At 54.1% G+C, this 19,924-nt stretch overlaps 1 protein-coding gene across 2 annotated transcripts in view; it reads right to left on the bottom strand.

The window, feature by feature from the left end:
- Positions 1 to 19,924, bottom strand: part of cdk18 (cyclin dependent kinase 18) — a 67,263-nt gene that overhangs the window by 17,909 nt on the left and 29,430 nt on the right. For both annotated transcript variants that reach the window (XM_064968538.1, XM_064968539.1), the window contains one exon: positions 18,458 to 18,579. In XM_064968538.1, coding sequence (XP_064824610.1) covers positions 18,458 to 18,575 — 118 coding nt within the window. In that variant the 5' untranslated portion in view covers positions 18,576 to 18,579. The remainder of the gene's footprint in view (positions 1 to 18,457; positions 18,580 to 19,924) is intronic.

A 19,924-nucleotide genomic window follows, 5' to 3' on the forward strand; every position in this document is an offset into this window, starting at 1 on the left:
TATCACGGAGGCGCTCCGCACTGCTAAAGCTAACTCTCTCTCTCCTCTGCTCTCATCCTTCTAGACCTATCGGCTGCCTTCGATACTGTGAACCATCAGATCCTCCTCTCCACCCTCTCCGAGTTGGGCATCTCCGGCGCGGCCCATGCTTGGATTGCGTCCTACCTGACAGGTCGTTCCTACCAGGTGGCGTGGCGAGAATCTGTCTCCTCACCACGCGCTCTCACCACTGGTGTCCCCCAGGGCTCTGTTCTAGGCCCTCTCCTATTCTCGCTATACACCAAGTCACTTGGCTCTGTCATAACCTCACATGGTCTCTCCTATCATTGCTATGCAGACGACACACAATTAATCTTCTCCTTTCCCCCTTCTGATGACCAGGTGGCGAATCGCATCTCTGCATGTCTGGCAGACATATCAGTGTGGATGACGGATCACCACCTCAAGCTGAACCTCGGCAAGACGGAGCTGCTCTTCCTCCCGGGGAAGGACTGCCCGTTCCATGATCTCGCCATCACGGTTGACAACTCCATTGTGTCCTCCTCCCAGAGCGCTAAGAACCTTGGCGTGATCCTGGACAACACCCTGTCGTTCTCAACTAACATCAAGGCGGTGGCCCATTCCTGTAGGTTCATGCTCTACAACATCCGCAGAGTACGACCCTGCCTCACACAGGAAGCGGCGCAGGTCCTAATCCAGGCACTTGTCATCTCCCGTCTGGATTACTGCAACTCGCTGTTGGCTGGGCTCCCTGCCTGTGCCATTAAAACCCTACAACTCATCCAGAACGCCGCAGCCCGTCTGGTGTTCAACCTTCCCAAGTTCTCTCACGTCACCCGGCTCCTCCGCTCTCTCCACTGGCTTCCAGTTGAAGCTCGCATCCGCTACAAGACCATGGTGCTTGCCTACGGAGCTGTGAGGGGAACGGCACCGCAGTACCTCCAGGCTCTGATCAGGCCCTACACCCAAACAAGGACACTGCGTTCATCCACCTCTGGCCTGCTCGCCTCCCTACCACTGAGGAAGTACAGTTCCCGCTCAGCCCAGTCAAAACTGTTCGCTGCTCTGGCCCCCCAATGGTGGAACAAACTCCCTCACGACGCCAGGACAGCGGAGTCAATCACCACCTTCCGGAGACACCTGAAACCCCACCTCTTTAAGGAATACCTAGGATAGGATAAAGTAATCCTTCTCACCCCCCCCCCCTTAAATGATTTAGATGCACTATTGTAAAGTGGCTGTTCCACTGGATGTCATAAGGTGAATTCACCAATTTGTAAGTCGCTCTGGATAAGAGCGTCTGCCAAATGACTTAAATGTAATGTAAATGAGGAATTGTGAGGCGTCTGTTTCTCAAAGTAGACATTCTAATGTACTTGTCCTCTTGCTAAGTTGTGCACCTGGGCCACCCACTCCTCTTCCTATTCTGGTTAGGGCCAGTTGGTGCTGTTCTGTGAAGAGAGTACTACTCAGCGTTGTACGAGATCTTCAGTTTCTTGGCAATTTCTCGCATGGAATAGTCTTTATTTCTCAGAACATGAATAGACTGACGAGTTTCAGAAGAAAGTGCTTTGTTTCTAGCCATTATGAGCCTGTAATCTAACCCACAAATGCTGATGCTCCAGACACTCAACTCGTCTAAAGAAGGCCAGTTTTATTGCTTCTTTAAATCAGCACAACAGTTTTCAGCTGTGCTAACATAATTGCAAAAGGGTTTTCTAATGATCAATTAGCCTTTTAAAATTATAAACTTGGATTAGCTAACACAACATGCCATTGGAACACAGGAGTGATGGTTGCTGATAATGGGCCTCTATTACGCCTACGTAGATAATCCATTTTTTTTAAATCAGGTGTTTCCAGCTACAATAGTCATTTACAACATTAACAATGTCTACACTTGTAACAGGTTTCTTCTTCCTCCTCCTCTGAGGAGTAGTAGGAAGGATCGGAGGACCAAAGCGCAGCATGGTATGCGTTCATGATGTTAATATTTAATGAATCAAACTGAACACTGCAATACAAAACAACAAAGGGAACGAACGAAACCAAAACAGTTCTGTCTGGTGCAGAATACAAACACTCAACAGAAAATAATCACCCACAACTCAAGGGTGAAAACAGGCTACCTAAGTATGGTTCTCAATCAGGGACAACGATTGTCAGCTGCCTCTGATTGAGAACCATACCAGGCCAAACACAGAAATCCCAAATCATAGAAAAAAGATCAGACTGCCCCCCCCCCAACTCACACCCTGAGCATACTAAAACTAAGACAAAACAAAGGAACTAAGGTCAGAACGTGACAACACCTTATTTCTGATCAATTTGATCTTATTTTAATGGACAAAAATGTGCTTTTCTTTCAAAAACAAGGACATTTCTAAGTGACCCCAAACTTTTGAACAGTAGTTTATATACACACACAAGTACATACATTTTTTTGCCATTTGACAATATAATGCCTGAACTCCATTCATAAAAATTTGAAAAAATGTAGTGCCATGAGGCTCAGTTGGTAGAGCATGGCAATGTCAGGGTTGTGGGTTGGATTCCCACAGAGGACCAGTACGAAAAGGTATGAAAATGTATGCACTCAGTACTGTAAGTCACTCTTGATAAGAATATCTCCTAAAAGACTACAATTTTGTTGTTTTTTAAAGTGTTCATCTATTGTCCAACTGTTGCATTTATTAAAATAGTTTTTAAAACCTTTTAACAATTTCAATGACCGTTGCTAGGGTGTGTTTGTGCTTCAGCGCGTTCTTGTGTGTGTTCAGCCATTTGCATCCTGAGGTGTTTGATGTAGTCTGCAGTGAGCTCTTTAACTCCTTGTTTCCATGGAGACACTGATTGCTAACAAAAGCATGTGAGGATAGGGCTAAACAGAGGGAAATATTCTCTCTTCGCACCCCTCCCCCTCTCTCTCTCTCTCTCGGTCTCCTCTCCCCCTCTTTATCTGTTTCCTTCTCTTGCCTCTCTCTCTCTGAAAGATAGCTCATCCATTAATATTTATTCCTGCACCCACAGTCTTCCTTTTATTAGTAGATACACTTGTGTCTGCAAACACAGATACCATTTCTGGTGTACATGCACGCAAATGATGATGATGGAAATTTAGATGGTAGATTTTAGTTCAAATAAAAGTTAGTCATTCATAGGCAGAAGGCAAGTATCTAACCAGCTCACTTAAGTGTTAGAAAAATAAGGTGAAAAATTGATTGGGCAAAAGAGCGATAGAGAGATGGAATAGAGATCGAGAGATCAACAAAGGCGAGAGAGAAGGAATGGAATGAAGTAGAGGTCGACCGATTATGATTTTAACGGCGATACCGATAATTGGAGGACCAAAAGAAGCCGATACCGATTAAATCGGCTGATTTTTTGTAAATGTATTTGTAATAATGACAATTACAACAATACTGAATGAACACTTAATTTATCTTAATATAATACATCAATAAAATCAATGTAGCCTCAAATAAATAATGACACATGTTCAATTTGGTTTAAATCGTGCAAAAACAAAGTGTTGGAGAAGAAAGTAAAAGTGCAATATGAGCCATGTAAGAAAGCTAACGTTTAAGTTCCTTGCTCAGAACATAAGAACATATGAAAGCTGGTGGTTACTTTCAACATGAGTCTTCAATATTCCCAGGTAAGAAGTTTTAAGTTGTAGTTATTATAGGAATTATAGGACTATTTCTCTCTATACCATTTGTATTTCATTAACCTTTGACTATTGGATGTTCTTATAGGCACTTTAGTATTGCCATTGTAACAGTATAGCTTCTGTCCCTCTCCTCGCCCCTACCAGGGCTCGAACCAGGAACACATTGACAACAGCCACCCTCGATGCAGCGTTACCCATGCAGAGCAAGGGGAACAACCACTCCAAGTCTCAGAGCGAGTGACGTTTGAAACGCTATTAGCGCCCCCCCCGCTAACTAGCTAGCCATTTAACATCGGTTACACCAGCCTAATCTCGGGAGTTGATAGGCTTGAAGTCATAAACAGCGCAATGATTGAAGCACAACAAAGAGCTGCTGGCAAAATACATGAAAGTGCTGTTTGAATGAATGCTTACGAGCCTGCTTGTGCCTACCACCGCTCAGTCAGACTGGATGGTTAGAGCGTTGGACTAGTTTACTGTAAGGTTGCAAGATTGAATCCTCGTGCTGACAAGGTAAAAATCTGTAGTACTGCCCCTGAACAAGGCAGTTAACCCACAGTTCCTAGGCCACCATTGAAAATAAGAATGTGTCCTTAACTGACTTGCCTAGTTAAATAAAAATTAAATGGAGGTGTAAATGAATAGGCCAAATCGGTGTCCAAAAATACAGATTTCCGACTGTTATGAACACTTGAAATCGTCCCTAATTAATTGGCCATTCCGATTAGTTGGTCGACCTCTAGTATGAAGTAGTGATAGATTAATGGTGAGAAAGATAGCTATGATGACATCTTAGTTTGATTAATACTGCTATGGGTGGGCACAGAACGAGAGACCGAGAGGGGAAGAAATAAAGGGAGCAGGCTGGTCATTTAAATATCACAGTTACAGCAACCCTTTGATCTGTCTGCTTGTAATTGGGGTCAGGGCAGGTGAGACACGTGCACGCACACACACACACACACACGCACTCACAAAGGTATAAGACAGCTTGTTTGGAAAAGGACAATCCAATAAGTGGACCACAAGATGTCTTTATGTAAGGCCATGTCCACAAAGAAGAAGGAGAGTTAGCAAGTGTGAGATAGTTTGTAGTCGTGTTTTTGTTGGTGTGCAGGTGCAGGAGGAAGAAAACAGTGTTCACAATAATATTGCTCTTTATGATGAGAGGGTACAGAGTCTTCAGCCTATGTGTATATTTAAAAGACTGTGTTATAGTCCTATCCTATCTAAATTGGGAGATAATATTGACATCTGATGAAGTGAAACTCAAATTCAAGACAGGAGCTGTCTGCTGACTGTTAGTTCCTCTCAGAGTTGCATTTCTAATGAAGCTTACTGTTGTAGGCTTCTACGATGTTTTCTACCGATGGGGCATCCATTCTTCTCTAGCTGGCTCTGGTAAAATTTTGTATGACAGTGTTTAATGTGATGACCTGAACTAATTCAATTATTTCATTATGTTTATCTTTCCATCAGCATATAAAAGTATTATTTAATATAGTGAAACTATACCCCTTGACTTTTTCCACATTTTGTTATAGCCTTGTTCTAAAATTGACTAAATAAATAATCCTCAGATATCTACACACAATATCCCATAATGTCAAAGCTAAAACAAGTTTTTAGAAATGTATATAAAAAAACAGATACCTTATTTAAATAATTATTCAGACCCTTTGGTATAAGACTCAAAATTATGCTCAGGTGCATCCTGTTTCCATTGATCATCCTTGAGATATTTATACAACTTGACTGGAGTCCACCTGTGGTAAATACAGTTGATTGGACATGATTTGGAAAGGCACACAACTGTCTATATAAAAGGTCTCACAGTTTACAGAGCATATCAAAGCAAAGACCAAGCCATGAGTTCGAAGGAATTGTCCGTAGAGCACCGAGACTGGATTGTGTCGAAACACAGATCTGGGGAAGAGTACCAAAAAATGTCTGCAGCGTTGAAGGTCCCCAAGAACACAGTGCCCTCCATCATTCTTAAATGGAACAAGTTTGGAACCACCAAGACTCTTCCTAGAGCTGGCCAAACTGAGAAATCGGGAGAGAAGAGCCTTGGTCAGGGAGGTGGAGAAGGGCCTTGGTCAGGGAGGTGACCAAGAACCTGATGGTCACTCTGACAATGCTCTATAGTTCCCCTGTGGAGATGGGAGAACCTTTTTAGAAAACCTGCTCCCGAGCCCTCAGGACCTCAAAGTGGGGCGAAGGTTCACCTTCCAACAGGACAACGACCCGAAGCACACAGGCAAGACACCACAGGAGTGGCTTTGGGACAAATCTCTAAGTGTCATTGAGTGGCCCAGCGAGACCCCGAGACCCGATCAAACATCTCTGGAGACAGCAACGCTCCCTATCCAACCTGACAGAGCTTCAGAGGATCTGCAGAGAGGAATGGAAGAAACCGTGCCCTAGAGCGTGACTTCAGGCCCAAATATAGGTGTGCCAAGCTTGAGATAACGTCTTACTCAAGAAGACTGGAAGGCTGTAATCCGCTGCCAAAGGTGCTATAACAAAGTACTGAGTACTGTAAAGGGTCTGAATACTTATGGAAATGTGATAAGTTTTTGCTTTGACATTATGGGGTTTGTAGATTGATGAGGGAAAAAAACTATTTAATACATTTTAGAATAAGGCTGTAAACTAACAAATTGTGGAAAAAGTCAAGGGGTCTGCATACTTCCCGAAGGCACTGTAAACTAGGTTGCTCTATTCGATTGGCTTAAAGATTAGACTGGCAGGTGGATGGGTGGCCTCCCTGGTACACACACGTTAGCCTGTAAGGTTTGCTAATTAATTAATCTCTCACTCAGATGTGACTAATTGACTTTAGTTGCTTACCTACCGAGACAGGCGACTGAAGGAGATATTATGTTGATAAAACTGCCTTAAGGATATACACCTATATATATTCATTCTGATCTGCGAGCTGATTGTGTTTCTCTTTTTGTTTGCAATAAAGATCCATTAGAAACAATAAAGACATGACCACTGTAAAGACAGCTGCTCTGATGCATGTGACACACTTTTTGTGTGTTCTGGTATGTCAGTGTCAGGGAATATGATTGAGCTGTATCTTGATGTGAAAAAACATTCTTTGAGAGTCTAGGAAAGGTTGTGTTGCTGATGTTTTATCCCAAACTCATTAGGAGTTGAAAGGAATGTTAGGTTATGTGGTTAATTCTGGGAAAAATGTCAGCCAAGTCCGTCACTCCAAACATGGACAGAAAGTTGAACAGCATCGCCCTGATTCACTGTTGCAGAAATCAATGATTATTTCACAAAATCTTTGTTCAGTTATTGTCTGAAACAGGCTGTGGTGGAATAAGGGGTTGTGAAGGGTAGAATGTCTGGATTGACAGAGAGCCTAAAGAACACTATGAACACCAGAGCACAATGGTTAAAAGGTTTTCTTTCACTGCTGCAGGGCAGACTAGTGCCAGATGAGAGGATGGTTGTTGCTCTGACCCAGTGGCCTACAACAAGGGAGATTGGCTTGTATAAATGTGTCTTGAACACTGCTAATCCCCATCAGCCTCAGCTCCCAGCACCCCATCTCACTCTTCCACCCCTCCCTCTCCCTTTCTCTCTCCCTCCCTTCTCTCCCTCCCTCCCTCCCCTGTCTTTCTCCCTCCCTCCCCCTCCCTCCCTCTGTCTTTCTCCCTCCCTCCCCCTCCCTCCCTCCCTCCCTCCCTCCGTCTTTCTCCCTCCCTCCCTCCCTCCCTCCCTCCCCGTCTTTCTCCCTCCCCCTCCCTCCCTCCCTCCCTCTCCTGTCTTTCTCCCTCCCTCCCTCCCTTCTCCCTCCCCTCCCTCCCTCCCTCTCCGTCTTTCTCCCTCCCTCTCTCCCTCTTTCTCCCTCCCTCCCTCCCTCTTTCTCCCCCCTCCCTCCCTTTCCGTCTTTCTCTCCCTCCCTCCCTCCCCCTCTCCCTCCCTCCCTCCCTCCCTCCCTCCCTCCCCATCTTTCCCTCCCTCCCTCCCCGTCTTTTTTCTCCCTCCCTCCCTCCCCCCGTCTTTCTCCCTCCCTCCCCGTCTTTCTCCCTGTCCGTCTTTCTCCCTCTCCGTCTTTCTCCCTCCCTCCCTCCCTCTCCGTCTTTCTCCCTCCCTCCCTCCCTCTCCTCTGTCTTTCTCCCTCCCTCCCTCCCTCTCCGTCTTTCTCCCTCCCTCCCTCCCTCTCCGTCTTTCTCCCTCCCTCCCTCCCTCTCCGTCTTTCTCCCTCCCTCCCCCTCCCTCCTTTCTCCCTCCCTCCCTGTCTTTCTCCCTCCCTCTCCGTCTCTCCCTCCCTCCCTCCCTCTCCGTCTTTCTCCCTCCCTCCCTCCCTCCGTCTTTCTCCCTCCCTCCCTCTCCGTCTTTCTCCCTCCCTCCCTCCCTCCCTCCCTCCATCTTTCTCCCTCCCTCTCCGTCTCTCCCTCCCTCCCTCTCCGTCTTTCTCCCTCCCTCCCTCTCCGTCTTTCTCCCTCCCTCCCCGTCTTTCTCCCTCACTCCCTGTCTTTCTCTCTCCCTCCCTCCCCTCTCTTCTGTCTTTCTCCCTCCCTCCCTCTCTTTGTCTTTCTCCCTCCCTCCCTCTCTTTGTCTTTCTCCCTCCCTCCCCGTCTTTCTCCCTGTCCGTCTTTCTCCCTCTCCGTCTTTCTCCCTCCCTCCCTCCCTCTCCGTCTTTCTCCCTCCCCTCCCTCCCTCTCCCCGTCTTTCTCCCTCCCTCCCTCCCTCTCCCGCTCTTCTTTCTCCCTCCCTCCCTCCCTCCCTCCCTCCCTCTCCGTCTTTCTCCCTCCCTCCCTCCCTCTCCGTCTTTCTCCCTCCCTCCCCTCCCCTCCCTCCCTCCCTCTCCGTCTTTCTCCCTCCCTCCCTCTCCCTCCCTCCCCTCCGTCTTTCTCCCTCCCTCCCTCTCCGTCTTTCTCCCTCCCTCCCTCCCTCTCCGTCTTTTCCCTCTCCCTCCCTCCCTCCCCCCGTCTTTCTCCCTCCCTCCCCCCGTATTTTTCTCCCTCTCTCCCCTCCCTCTCCCCGTCTTTCTCCCTCCCTCCCTCTCCGTCTTTCTCCCTCCCTCCCTCTCCGTCTTTCTCTCCCCTCCCTCCCTCTTCTTCTCTCCCTCCCTCCCTCTCCGTCTTTCTCCCTCCCTCCCTCCTCCGTCTTTCTCCCTCCCCTCCCTCCCCGTCTTTCTCCCTCCCTCCCTCCCCGTCTTTCTCCCTCCCTCCCTCCCCGTCTTTCTCCCTCCCTCCCTCCCTCCCCCTCTTTCTCCCTCCCTCTCCCTTTCTCCCTCCCTCCCCCAGTCTTTCTCCCTCCCTCCCCCTCCCTCCCTCTCCGTCTTCTCCCTCCCTCCCTCCCTCCCCGTCTTTCTCCCTCCTCCCTCCCCGTCTCCTCCCTCCCTCTCCTCTTTCTCCCTCCCTCCCTCTCTCCCTCCCTCCCTCCCTCCCCTCCCGTCTTTCTTTCCCTCCCCTCTGTCTTTCTCCCTCCCTCCCTCCGTCTTTCTCCCTCCCTCCCATCCCTCCCTCCCCAGTCTTTCTCCCTCCCTCCCCTCCGTCTTTCTCCCTCCCTCCCCGTCTTTCTCTCCCCTCCCTCCCTCCCTCCCTCTCCGTCTTTCTCCCTCCCTCTCCGTCTTTCTCCCTCCCTCCCCTCCCTCCCTCCCTCTCCGTCTTTCTCCCTCCCTCCTCCCTCCCTCTCCGTCTTCTCCCTCCCTCCCCCTTTCCCTCCCCCCGTCTTTCTCCCTCCCTCCCTCTCCGTCTTTCTCCCTCCCTCCCTCTGTCTTTCTCCCTCCCTCCCTATTTCTCCCTCCTTTCTCCCTCCCTCCCTCCCCGTCTTTTCCCTCCCTCCCTCCCTCCCTCCCCGTCTTTCTCCCTCCCTCCCTCTCCCTCCCTCCCTCCCGTCTTTCTCCCTCCCTCCCTCCCTCTCCGTCTTTCTCCTCTCTCTCCCTCCCCGTCTATCTCCCTCCCTCCCTCCCCCCGTCTTTCTCCCTCCCTCCCTCCTCCCTCCCGTCTTTCTCCCTCCCTCCCCGTCTTTCTCCCTCCCTCCCTCCCTCCCCAGTCTTTCTCCCTCCCTCCCTCCCTCCCTCCCCGTCTTTCTCCCTCCCTCCCTCCTTCTTCTCCCTCCCTCCCTCCCTCTCCGTCTCTCCCTCTCCCTCCCCCTTTCTTCCTCCCTCCCTCCCCTCTCTGTCTTTCTCCCTCCCTCCCCCTCCCTCCCTCCCCGTCTTTCTCCCTCCCTCCCTCCCTCCCGTCTTTCTCCCTCCCTCCCCGTCTTTCCCTCCCTCCCTCCCCGTCTTTCTCCCTCCCTCCCTCTTTCTCCTCTCCATCTTTCTCCCTCCCTCCCTCCCTCCCTCCCTATTTCTCCCTCCCTCCCTCCCTCCTCCCTCCCCCTCCCTCTCCGTCTTTCTCCCTCCCTCCCTCTCCGTCTTTCTCCCTCTCTCCTCCCCCAGTCTTTCTCCCCTCCCTCCCTCTCGTCTTTTTCCTCCCTCCCTCTCCGTCTTTCTCCCTCCCTCCCCCTTTCCCCCTCCCTCCCTTTCTCCCTCCCTCCCTCTTTCTCCCCCTCCCCTTCTCCCTCCCTCCCCCTCTCCCTCTTTCTCCCTCCCTCTCCCTTCTTCTCCCTCCCTTTCTCCCTCCCTCCCTCTCCGTCTTTCTCCCTCCCTCCCCCCTCCCTCCCTCTCCGTCTTTCTCCCTCCCTCCTCTCCATCTTTCTCCCTCTTTCTCCCTCCCTCCCTCTCCCTCTTTCTCCCTCCCTCCCTCCCCATCTTTCTCCCTCCCTCCCTCCCGTCTTTCTCCCTCCCTCCCCTCTTTCTCCTTCGTCTTTCTCCCCTCCCTCTCCCTCCCTCTCCACCCTCCCTCCCTCTTCTCCCTCTCCATCTTTCTCCCTCCCTCCCTCCCCTCCGTCTTCTCCCTCCCTCCCTCCCTCCTCCGTCTTTTCTCCCTCCCTCTCCCTCTTTCTACCACCCTCCCTCTTTCTCCCTCTCCATCTTTCTCCCTCCCTCCCTCCCTCCCTCCCCTCCGTCTTTCTCCCTCCCTCCCTCTCCGTCTTTCTCCCTCCCTCCCTCCCCTCCCTCCCTCTCCGTCCCTCCCTCCCTCTCCGTCTCTCCCTCCCTCCCTCCCGTCTTTCCCTCCCTCCCTCCCTCTCCCTCCTCCCTCTCCGTCCCTCCCTCCCTCTCCGTCTTTCTCCCTCCTACCTCCCCCTCCGTCTTTCTCCCTCCCTCCCTCTCCCTCCCTCCCTCTTTCTCCCTCCCTCCCCTTTCTCCCTCCCTCCCTCTCCATCCCTCCCTCTCCCTTTCTCCCTCCCTCCCTCTCCGTCTTTCTCCCTCCCTCCCTCCCTCTCCGTCTTTCTCCCTCCCTCCCTTCCCGTCGTTCTCCCTCCCTCTCCGTCCTTCCGCTCCCTCCCTCCCTCCCTCTCCGTCTTTCTCCCTCCTACCTCCCCGTCTTTCTCCCTCCCTCCCTCCCTCTCTGTCTTTCTCCCTCCTTCCCTCCCTCCCTCCCTCCCTCCCTCTCCGTCTTTCTCCCTCCCTCCCTCCGTCTTTCTCCCTCCCTCTGTCTGTCTTTCTCCCTCCCTCCCTCCCTCCCTCATCTTTCTCCCTCCCTCCCTCTCCCTCCCTCTCCCTTTCTCCCTCCCTCTCCGTCTTTCTCCCTCCCTCCCTCTCCGTCTTTCTCCCTCCCTCCCTTCCCGTCTTTCTCCCTCCCTCCCTCTCCGTCGTTCTCTCTCCCTCCCTCCCTCCCTCCCTCTCCGTCTTTCTCCCTCCTACCTCCCCGTCTTTCTCCCTCCCTCCCTCCCTCCCTCCCTCCCTCCCTCCCTCCCTCCCTCCCTCCCTCCAGTCTTTCTCCCTCCCTCCCTCTCCGTCTTTCTCCCTCCCTCCCTCCCTCCCTCCCTCTCCGTCTTTCTCCCTCCCTCCGTCTTTCTCCCTCCCTCGTCTTTCTCCCTCCCTCGTCTTCTCCCTCCCTCCCTCCCTCGTCTTTCTCCTTCTCTCCCTCCCTCCCTCCTCCCTCTCCGTCTTTCTCACTCCCTCCCTCTCCGTCTTTCTCACTCCCTCCCCGTCTTTCTCCCTCCCTCCCTCCCTCCCTCCCCTTTCTCCTTCCCTCCCTCTCCCTCTTTCTCTCTCCCTCCCTCTCCGTCTTTCTCCCTCCCTCCCTCCCTCCCTCCCTCTCCATCTTTCTCCCTCCCTCCCTTCCCGTCGTTCTCCCTCCCTCTCCGTCTTTCTCTCTCCCTCCCTCCCTCCCTCTCCGTCTTTCTCCCTCCCTCCCTCCCTCCCTCTCCGTCTTTCTCCCTCCCTCCACGTCTTTCTCCCTCCCTCCCCACGTCTTTCTCCCTCCCTCTCCGTCTTTCTCCCTCCCTCCCTCTCCGTCTTTCTCCCTCCCTCCCCCGTCTTCCTCCCTCCCTCCCTCCCTCCCTCCCTCGTCTTCCTCCCTCCCTCCCTCTCCGTCTTTCTCCCTCCCTCCCAGGCTTTCTCCCTCCCTCTCAGTCTTTCTCATTCCCTCCCTCCCTCCGTCCCTCACTCTCCGTCGTTCTCCCTCCCTCCCCGTCTTTCTCCCTCCCTCTCCGTCTATCTCCCTCCCTCCCTCCCAGTCTCTCTCCCTCCCTCCCAGTCTTTCTCCCTCCCTCCCTCTCCGTCTTTCTCCATCCCTCCCTCCCTCTGTCTTTCTCCCTCCCCCCCATCTTTCTCCCTCCCTCTCAGTCTTTCTCCCTCCCTCCCCGTCTATCTCCCTCCCTCCCTCCCAGTCTTTCTCCCTCCCTCCCTCCCAGTCTTTCTCCCTCCCTCCCAGTCTTTCTCCCTCCCTCCCTGTCAGTCTTTCTCCATCCCTCCCTCCCCTCTGTCTTTCTCCCTCCCCCCCGTCTTTCTCCCTCCCTCCCTCCCCCCTATCTCCCTCCCTCCTCTCCGTCTTTCTCCCTCCCTCCCTCTCCGTCTTTCTCCCTCCCTCCCTCCCTCTCCGTCTTTCTCCCTCCCTCCCTCCCTCTCCGTCTTTCTCCCTCCCTCCCTCTCAGTCTTTCTCCCTCCCTCCCTCTCAGTCTTTCTCCCTCCCTCCCTCTCAGTCTTTCTCCCACCCTCCATCCCTCCCCGTCTTTCTCCCTCCCTCCCAGTCTTTCTCCCTCCCTCCCAGTCTTTCTCCCTCCCTCCCTCCCTCTCCGGCTTTCTCCCTCTCCGTCTTTCTCCCTCTCCGTCTTTCTCCCTCCCTCCCTCTCCGTCTTTCTTCCTCCCTCCCTATCCTCCCTCCCTATTTCTCCCTCCTTCTCCCTCCCTCCCTCTCCGTCTTTCTCCCTCCCTGCCCGTCTTTCTTCCTCCTCCCTCTCCGTCTTTCTCCCTCCCTGTCTTTCTCCCTCCCTCCTCTCTCTCCGTCTTTCTCCCTCCCTCCCTCTCCGTCTTTCTCCCTCCCTCCCTCTCCGTCTTTCTCCCTCCCTCCCTCTCCGTCTTTCTCCCTCCCTCCCTCCCCGTCTTTCTCCCTCCCTCCCTCCCCGTCTTTCTCCCTCCCTCCCTCCCCGTCTTTCTCCCTCCCTCCCTCTCTCCCTCTTTCTCCTCCCTCCCTCCCTCCCTGTCTTTCTCCCTCCCTCCCTCTCAGTATTTCTCCCTCCCTCCCTCCCTCTCCATCTTTCTCCCTCCCTCTCCGTCTTTCTCCCTCCCTCCCTCTCCGTCTTTCTCCCTCCGTCCCTCCCTCTCCGTCTTTCTCCCTCCCTCCCTCTACGTCTTTCTCCCTCCTTCCCTCTCCGTCTTTCTCCCTCACTCCCTCTCCGTCTTTCTCCCTCCCTCCCTCCCTCCCCGTCTTTCTCCCTCCCTCTCCGTCTTTCTCCCTCCCTCCCTCTCCGTCTTTCTCCCTCCCTCCGTCTTTTCCCTCCCTCCCTCTTTCTCCCTCCCTCCCTCTCCGTCTTTCTCCCTCCCTCCCTCCCTCTCCATCTTTCTCCCTCCCTCCCTCCCTCTCCATCTTTCTCCCTCTACGTCTTTCTCCTTCCCTCTCCGTCTCTCCCTCCCTCCCCTCTCCATCTTTCTCCCTCTACGTCTTTCTCCCTCCCTCTCCGTCCCTCCCTCTCCGTCTTTCTCCCTCCCTCCCTCTCCGTCTTTCTCCCTCCCTCCCTCTCCGTCTTTCTCCCTCCCTCCCTCTCCGTCTCTCTCCCTCTCCGTCTCTCTCCCTCCCTCCCTCTCCGTCTCTCTCCCTCCCTCCCTCCCCGTCTTTCTCCCTCCCTCCCCGTCTTCCTCCCACCCCCCCCTCCCCATCTTTCTCCCTCCCTCCCTGTCTTTCTCCCTCCCTCCCTCTCCGTCTTTCTCCCTCCCTCCCTCTCCGTCTTTCTCCCTCCCTCCCTGTCTTTCTCCCTCCCTCCCTCCCCGTCTTTCTCCCTCCCTCCCTCCCCGTCTTTCTCCCTCCCTCCCTCTCTCCCTCTTTCTCCCTCACTCCCTCCCTCCCTGTCTTTCTCCCTCCCTCCCTCTCAGTATTTCTCCCTCCCTCCCTCCCTCTCCATCTTTCTCCCTCCCTCTCCGTCTTTCTCCCTCCCTCCCTCTCCGTCTTTCTCCCTCCGTCCCTCCCTCTCCGTCTTTCTCCCTCCCTCCCTCCGTCTTTCTCCCTCCTTCCCTCTCCGTCTTTCTCCCTCCTCCCTCTCCGTCTTTCTCCCTCCCTCCCTCCCCCTCCCCGTCTTTCCCTCCCTCCCTCTCCGTCTTTCTCCCTCCCTCCCTCTCCGTCTTTCTCCCTCCCTCCGTCTTTCTCCCTCCCTCCCTCTTTCTCCCTCCCTCCCTCTCCGTCTTTCTCCCTCCCTCCCTCCCTCTCCATCTTTCTTTCTCCCTCCCTCCCTCCCTCTCCATCTTTCTCCCTCCGTCTTTCTCCTTCCCTCTCCGTCTCTCCCTCCCTCCCTCTCCATCTTTCTCCCTCTCCGTCTTTCTCCCTCCCTCTCCGTCCCTCCCTCTCCGTCTTTCTCCCTCCCTCCCTCTCCGTCTTTCTCCCTCCCTCCCTCTCCGTCTTTCTCCCTCCCTCCCTCTCCGTCTCTCTCCCTCTCCGTCTCTCTCCCTCCCTCCCTCTCCGTCTCTCTCCCTCCCTCCCTCCCCGTCTTTCTCCCTCCCTCCCCGTCTTTCTCCCTCCCTCCCCCCCTCCCCATCTTTCTCCCTCCCTCCCTGTCTTTCTCCCTCCCTCCCTCTCCGTCTTTCTCCCTCCCTCTCCGTCTTTCTCCCTCCCTCCCTCCCTCTCCGTCTTTCTCCCTCCCTCCCCCGTTTTTCTCCCTCCCTCCCTCCCCCCGTCTCTCCCTCCCTCCCCCGTCTCTCCCTCCCTCCCTCTCCGTCTTTCTCCCTCCCTCCCTCTCCCTCCCTCCCTGTCTGTCTTTCTCCCTCCCTCCCTCCCCGTCTTTCTCCCTCCCCTTTCTCCCTCCCTCCCTCCCTCCCTCCCTCTCCATCTTTCTCCCTCTACGTCTCCCTCCCTCTCCGTCTTTCTCCCTCCCTCCCTCTCCGTCTTTCTCCCTCCCTCCCTCTCCGTCTTTCTCCCTCCCTCTCCGTCTCTCTCCGTCTCTCTCCCTCCCTCCCTCCCCGTCTTTATCCCTCCCCGTCTTTCTCCCTCCCCCGTCTTTCTCCCTCCCTCCCCCCCTCCCCATCTTTCTCCCTCCCTCCCTGTCTTTCTCCCTCCCTCCCTCTCAGTCTTTCTCCCTCCCTCCCCGTCTATCTCCCTCCCTCCCTCCCAGTCTTTCTCCCTCCCTCCCTCCCAGTCTTTCTCCCTCCCTCCCAGTCTTTCTCCCTCCCTCCCTGTCAGTCTTTCTCCATCCCTCCCTCCCTCTGTCTTTCTCCCTCCCCCCCGTCTTTCTCCCTCCCTCCCTCCCCGTCTATCTCCCTCCCTCCCTCTCCGTCTTTCTCCCTCCCTCCCTCTCCGTCTTTCTCCCTCCCTCCCTCCCTCTCCGTCTTTCTCCCTCCCTCCCTCCCTCTCCGTCTTTCTCCCTCCCTCTCAGTCTTTCTCCCTCCCTCCCTCTCAGTCTTTCTCCCTCCCTCCCTCTCAGTCTTTCTCCCACCCTCCATCCCTCCCCGTCTTTCTCCCTCCCTCCCAGTCTTTCTCCCTCCCTCCCTCCCTCTCCGGCTTTCTCCCTCTCCGTCTTTCTCCCTCTCCGTCTTTCTCCCTCCCTCCCTCTCCGTCTTTCTCCCTCCCTCCCTATCTTTCTCGCTCCCTCCCTATTTCTCCCTCCTTCTCCCTCCCTCCCTCTCCGTCTTTCTCCCTCCCTGCCCGTCTTTCTTCCTCACTCCCTCTCCGTCTTTCTCCCTCCCTGTCTTTCTCGCTCCCTCCTCTCTCTCCGTCTTTCTCCCTCCCTCCCTCTCCATCTTTCTCCCTCCCTCCCTCTCCGTCTTTCTCCCTCCCTCCCTCTCCGTCTTTCTCCCTCCCTCCCTCCCCGTCTTTCTCCCTCCCTCCCTCCCCCCGTCTTTCTCCCTCCCTCCCTCCCCGTCTTTCTCCCTCCCTCCCTCCCCCGTCTTTCTCCCTCCCTCCCTCTCTCCCTCTTTCTCCCTCACTCCCTCCCTCCCTGTCTTTCTCCCTCCCCCCTCTCAGTATTTCTCCCTCCCTCCCTCCCTCTCCATCTTTCTCCCTCCCTCTCCGTCTTTCTCCCTCCCTCCTCTCCGTCTTTCTCCCTCCGTCCCTCCCTCTCCGTCTTTCTCCCTCCCTCCCTCTACGTCTTTCTCCCTCCTTCCCTCTCCGTCTTTCTCCCTCACTCCCTCTCCGTCTTTCTCCCTCCCTCCCTCCCTCCCCGTCTTTCTCCCTCCCTCTCCGTCTTTCTCCCTCCCTCCCTCTCCGTCTTTCTCCCTCCCTCCGTCTTTCTCCCTCCCTCCCTCTTTCTCCCTCCCTCCCTCTCCGTCTTTCTCCCTCCCTCCCTCCCTCCCTCTCCATCTTTCTCCCTCCCTCCCTCCCTCTCCGTCTTTCTCCCTCTACGTCTTTCTCCCTCCCTCTCCGTCTCTCCCTCCCTCCCTCTCCATCTTTCTCCCTCTACGTCTTTCTCCCTCCCTCTCCGTCCCTCCCTCTCCGTCTTTCTCCCTCCCTCCCTCTCCGTCTTTCTCCCTCCCTCCCTCTCCGTCTTTCTCCCTCCCTCCCTCTCCGTCTTTCTCCCTCCCTCCCTCTCCGTCTCTCTCCCTCTCCGTCTCTCTCCCTCCCTCCCTCTCCGTCTCTCTCCCTCCCTCCCTCCCTCCCCGTCTTTCTCCCTCCCTCCCCGTCTTTCTCCCTCCCTCCCCCTCCCCATCTTTCTCCCTCCCTCCCTGTCTTTCTCCCTCCCTCTCCGTCTTTCTCCCTCCCTCTCCGTCTTTCTCCCTCCCTCCCTCCCTCCCTCTCCGTCTTTCTCCCTCCCTCCCCGTTTTTCTCCCTCCCTCCCTCCCTCCCCGTCTCTCCCTCCCTCCCTCTCCGTCTTTCTCCTCCCTCCCTCTCCCTCCCTCCCTGTCTGTCTTTCTCCCTCCCTCCCTCCCCGTCTTTCTCCCTCCCCTTTCTCCCTCCCTCCCTCCCTCCCTCTCCATCTTTCTCCCTCTCCCTCCCTCCCTCTCCGTCTTTCTCCCTCCCTCCCTCTCCGTCTTTCTCCCTCCCTCCCTCTCCGTCTTTCTCCCTCCCTCTCCGTCTCTCTCCGTCTCTCTCCCTCCCTCCCTCCCCGTCTTTATCCCTCCCCGTCTTTCTCCCTCCCCGTCTTTCTCCCTCCCTCCCCCCCTCCCCATCTTTCTCCCTCCCTCCCTGTCTTTCTCCCTCCCTCCCTCTCCGTCTTTCTCCCTCCCTCTCCGTCTTTCTCCCTCCCTCCCTCCCTCTCCGTCTTTCTCCCTCCCTCCCCGTTTTCTCCCTCCCTCCCTCCCTCCCTCTCCCTCCCTCCCTGTCTGTCTTTCTCCCTCCCTCCCTCCCTCCCCGTCTTTCTCCCTCCGTCTTTCTCCGTCTTTCTCCCTCCCTCTCTTTCTTTCTCCCTCCCTCCCTCTCCGTCTTTCTCCCTCCCTCCCTCTCCGTCTTTCTCCCTCCCTCCCCCTCCCCGTCTTTCTCCCTCCCTCCCTCTCCGTCTTTCTCCCTCCCTCCCCGTCTTTCTTCCTCCCAGTCTTTCTCCCTCCCTCCCTCCCCGTCTTTCTCCCTCCCTGTCTTTCTCCCTCCCTCCCTCTCCGTCTTTCTCCCTCCCTCTCCGTCTTTCTCCCTCCCTGTCTTTCTCCCTCCCTCCCTCTCCGTCTTTCTCCCTCCCTCCCTCCCCGTCTCTCCCTCCCCGTCTTTCTCCCTCCCAGTCTTTCTCCCTCCCTCCCTCTCCGTCTTTCTCCCTCCCTCCCTCTCTGTCTTTCTCCCTCCCTCCCTCTCTGTCTTTCTCCCTCTCCTGTCCTGTCCTCTCTTACACACACACACACACACACACACACACACACACACACACACACACACACACACACACACACACACACACACACACACACACACACACACACACACACACACACACACACACACACACACTCTCCTTTCTTCTATCTCCCCACTCGGAGCTTGTGTAAATATGTGTCCTAAACTCAAACTGCAGCCTTCCCTTAGCTGGAAATCAGTGATATACAGGCTGTGGGGACAGAGTGGGGCTGGTACAGAGATGACTGGGCTGGTGGTTTGATTACAAACGGATCAAAGAATGGCCTGATCTATTAATAAAAGGATGAATAAATGAATGCCGGGAGGTATGGAGGAGAAAGTAGTGTAAGATCTGGGATCAGGATTTTGAGCTTCCTGTTTCTAAATATAGTCCCAAAACGCTGTCATCCATTAGCAACACTCATGACAGCAAGAACCACCGGATACAAGGAGGACAGAGGAGATGATTTGCTGTGTATCATTGGACAGTGTTGGACAGGCAGTGCAAGGTAGTTAGAGGTCTTACCCTGAGTGTGTTGGATGTTGAGCTGATTGATTTGCTCAGTGAACTCGTTTTCCTCAATGGTCTCAGTGCGAGGGACAGACAGAGAGAAACGTCGCTTAAAGTTCTTCATCTTGTTCATGGCGCTGAGAGAGAGAGAGAGAGAGAGAACAAGGCATACATGTATGTAAATGACTGGGTATCGAACCCTGTTTTTTTCTGTATATCACTCCAGAATCATACTACACCGGCTCCGACGCTCGTCGGATGTGGCAGGGCTTGCAAACTATTACAGACTACAAGGGGAAGCACAGCCGCGAGCTGCCCAGTGACACGAGCCTACCAGACGAGCTAAATCACTTCTATGCTCGCGTCGAGGCAAGCAACACTGAGGCATGCATGAGAGCAACAGCTGTTCCGGATGACTGTGTGATCAAGCTCTCCGTAGCCAACGTGAGTAAGACCTTTAGCACATTGGCTAACCGGGCTATCTGCATTGTGTCCCACCACCAGCCAACCCCTCTTTTTACGCATCTGCTACTCTCTGTTCATCATATATTGCATGTCACTTTAACGATACCTACATGTACATACTACCTCAATCAGACTGACTAACAGGTGTCTGTATATAGCCCTGCTACTCTTTTTTCAAATGTCTTTTTACTGTTGTTTTTATTTCTTTACTTACCTACACACACACACTTTTTTTTCGCACCATTGGTCAGAGCCTGCAAGTAAGCATTTCACTGTAAGGTTGACACCTGTTCTATTTGGCGCACGTGACAAATCAACTTTGATTTGATGTAAGCCCACTGAGGTAAAAGTCATCCCAGCTTACAATTGGCTCATTCATCCCCCCTCCTCTCCCCTGTAACTATTCCCCAGATCGTTGCTGTAAATGAGAATGGGTTCTCTGTCAAAGTACCTGGTAAAATAAGGGTTAAATAAATAACACAAGTTTTCAGATCCAAGGCAAAGTTACTCAAACAACACCATGTCCTTAACATTTTACAGGCTACGGCCACATTATACAATTTGAACCACTAACCATAATCCCCGGGGTGAAAGAGCATAACGATCAGACTGTCTGGACAGAGGAAAGTGAATATGTAACTACCCTCTGCTGAACCAATGTTCTCTAACCTAACTGCACACCCTCCCAAGGCACACCAAACAGAACAGCTCCCGTTAGTGATTGGGTTGTGGTCTTTGGTTGAGGTCAGAAACAGAGAGGCAGTCTCTGTGTGTGGTGCTCCCTGGCTGTTAAACATGCTAACATCAGATCACTGATTGATGGAATAATGAGGCAGCGAAATAGCAGGACAGCATTTAATCAATACAGTCACCTCTCTGTCATGGCCCAGACACTGCTTTATCAATACATCACATAACCATAACCCTCTCCCCCCACTCATTATATCTTTCTCTCACTCTCACTCACTGAGCAGCAGTGCAGGTTGGTTGCTATGGTCTCCTACTTTCTAATTAGTT

The sequence above is a fragment of the Oncorhynchus masou genome, chromosome 6 (genome assembly GCF_036934945.1).
Source record: "Oncorhynchus masou masou isolate Uvic2021 chromosome 6, UVic_Omas_1.1, whole genome shotgun sequence".
Classification (NCBI taxonomy): Eukaryota; Metazoa; Chordata; class Actinopteri; order Salmoniformes; family Salmonidae; genus Oncorhynchus; species Oncorhynchus masou.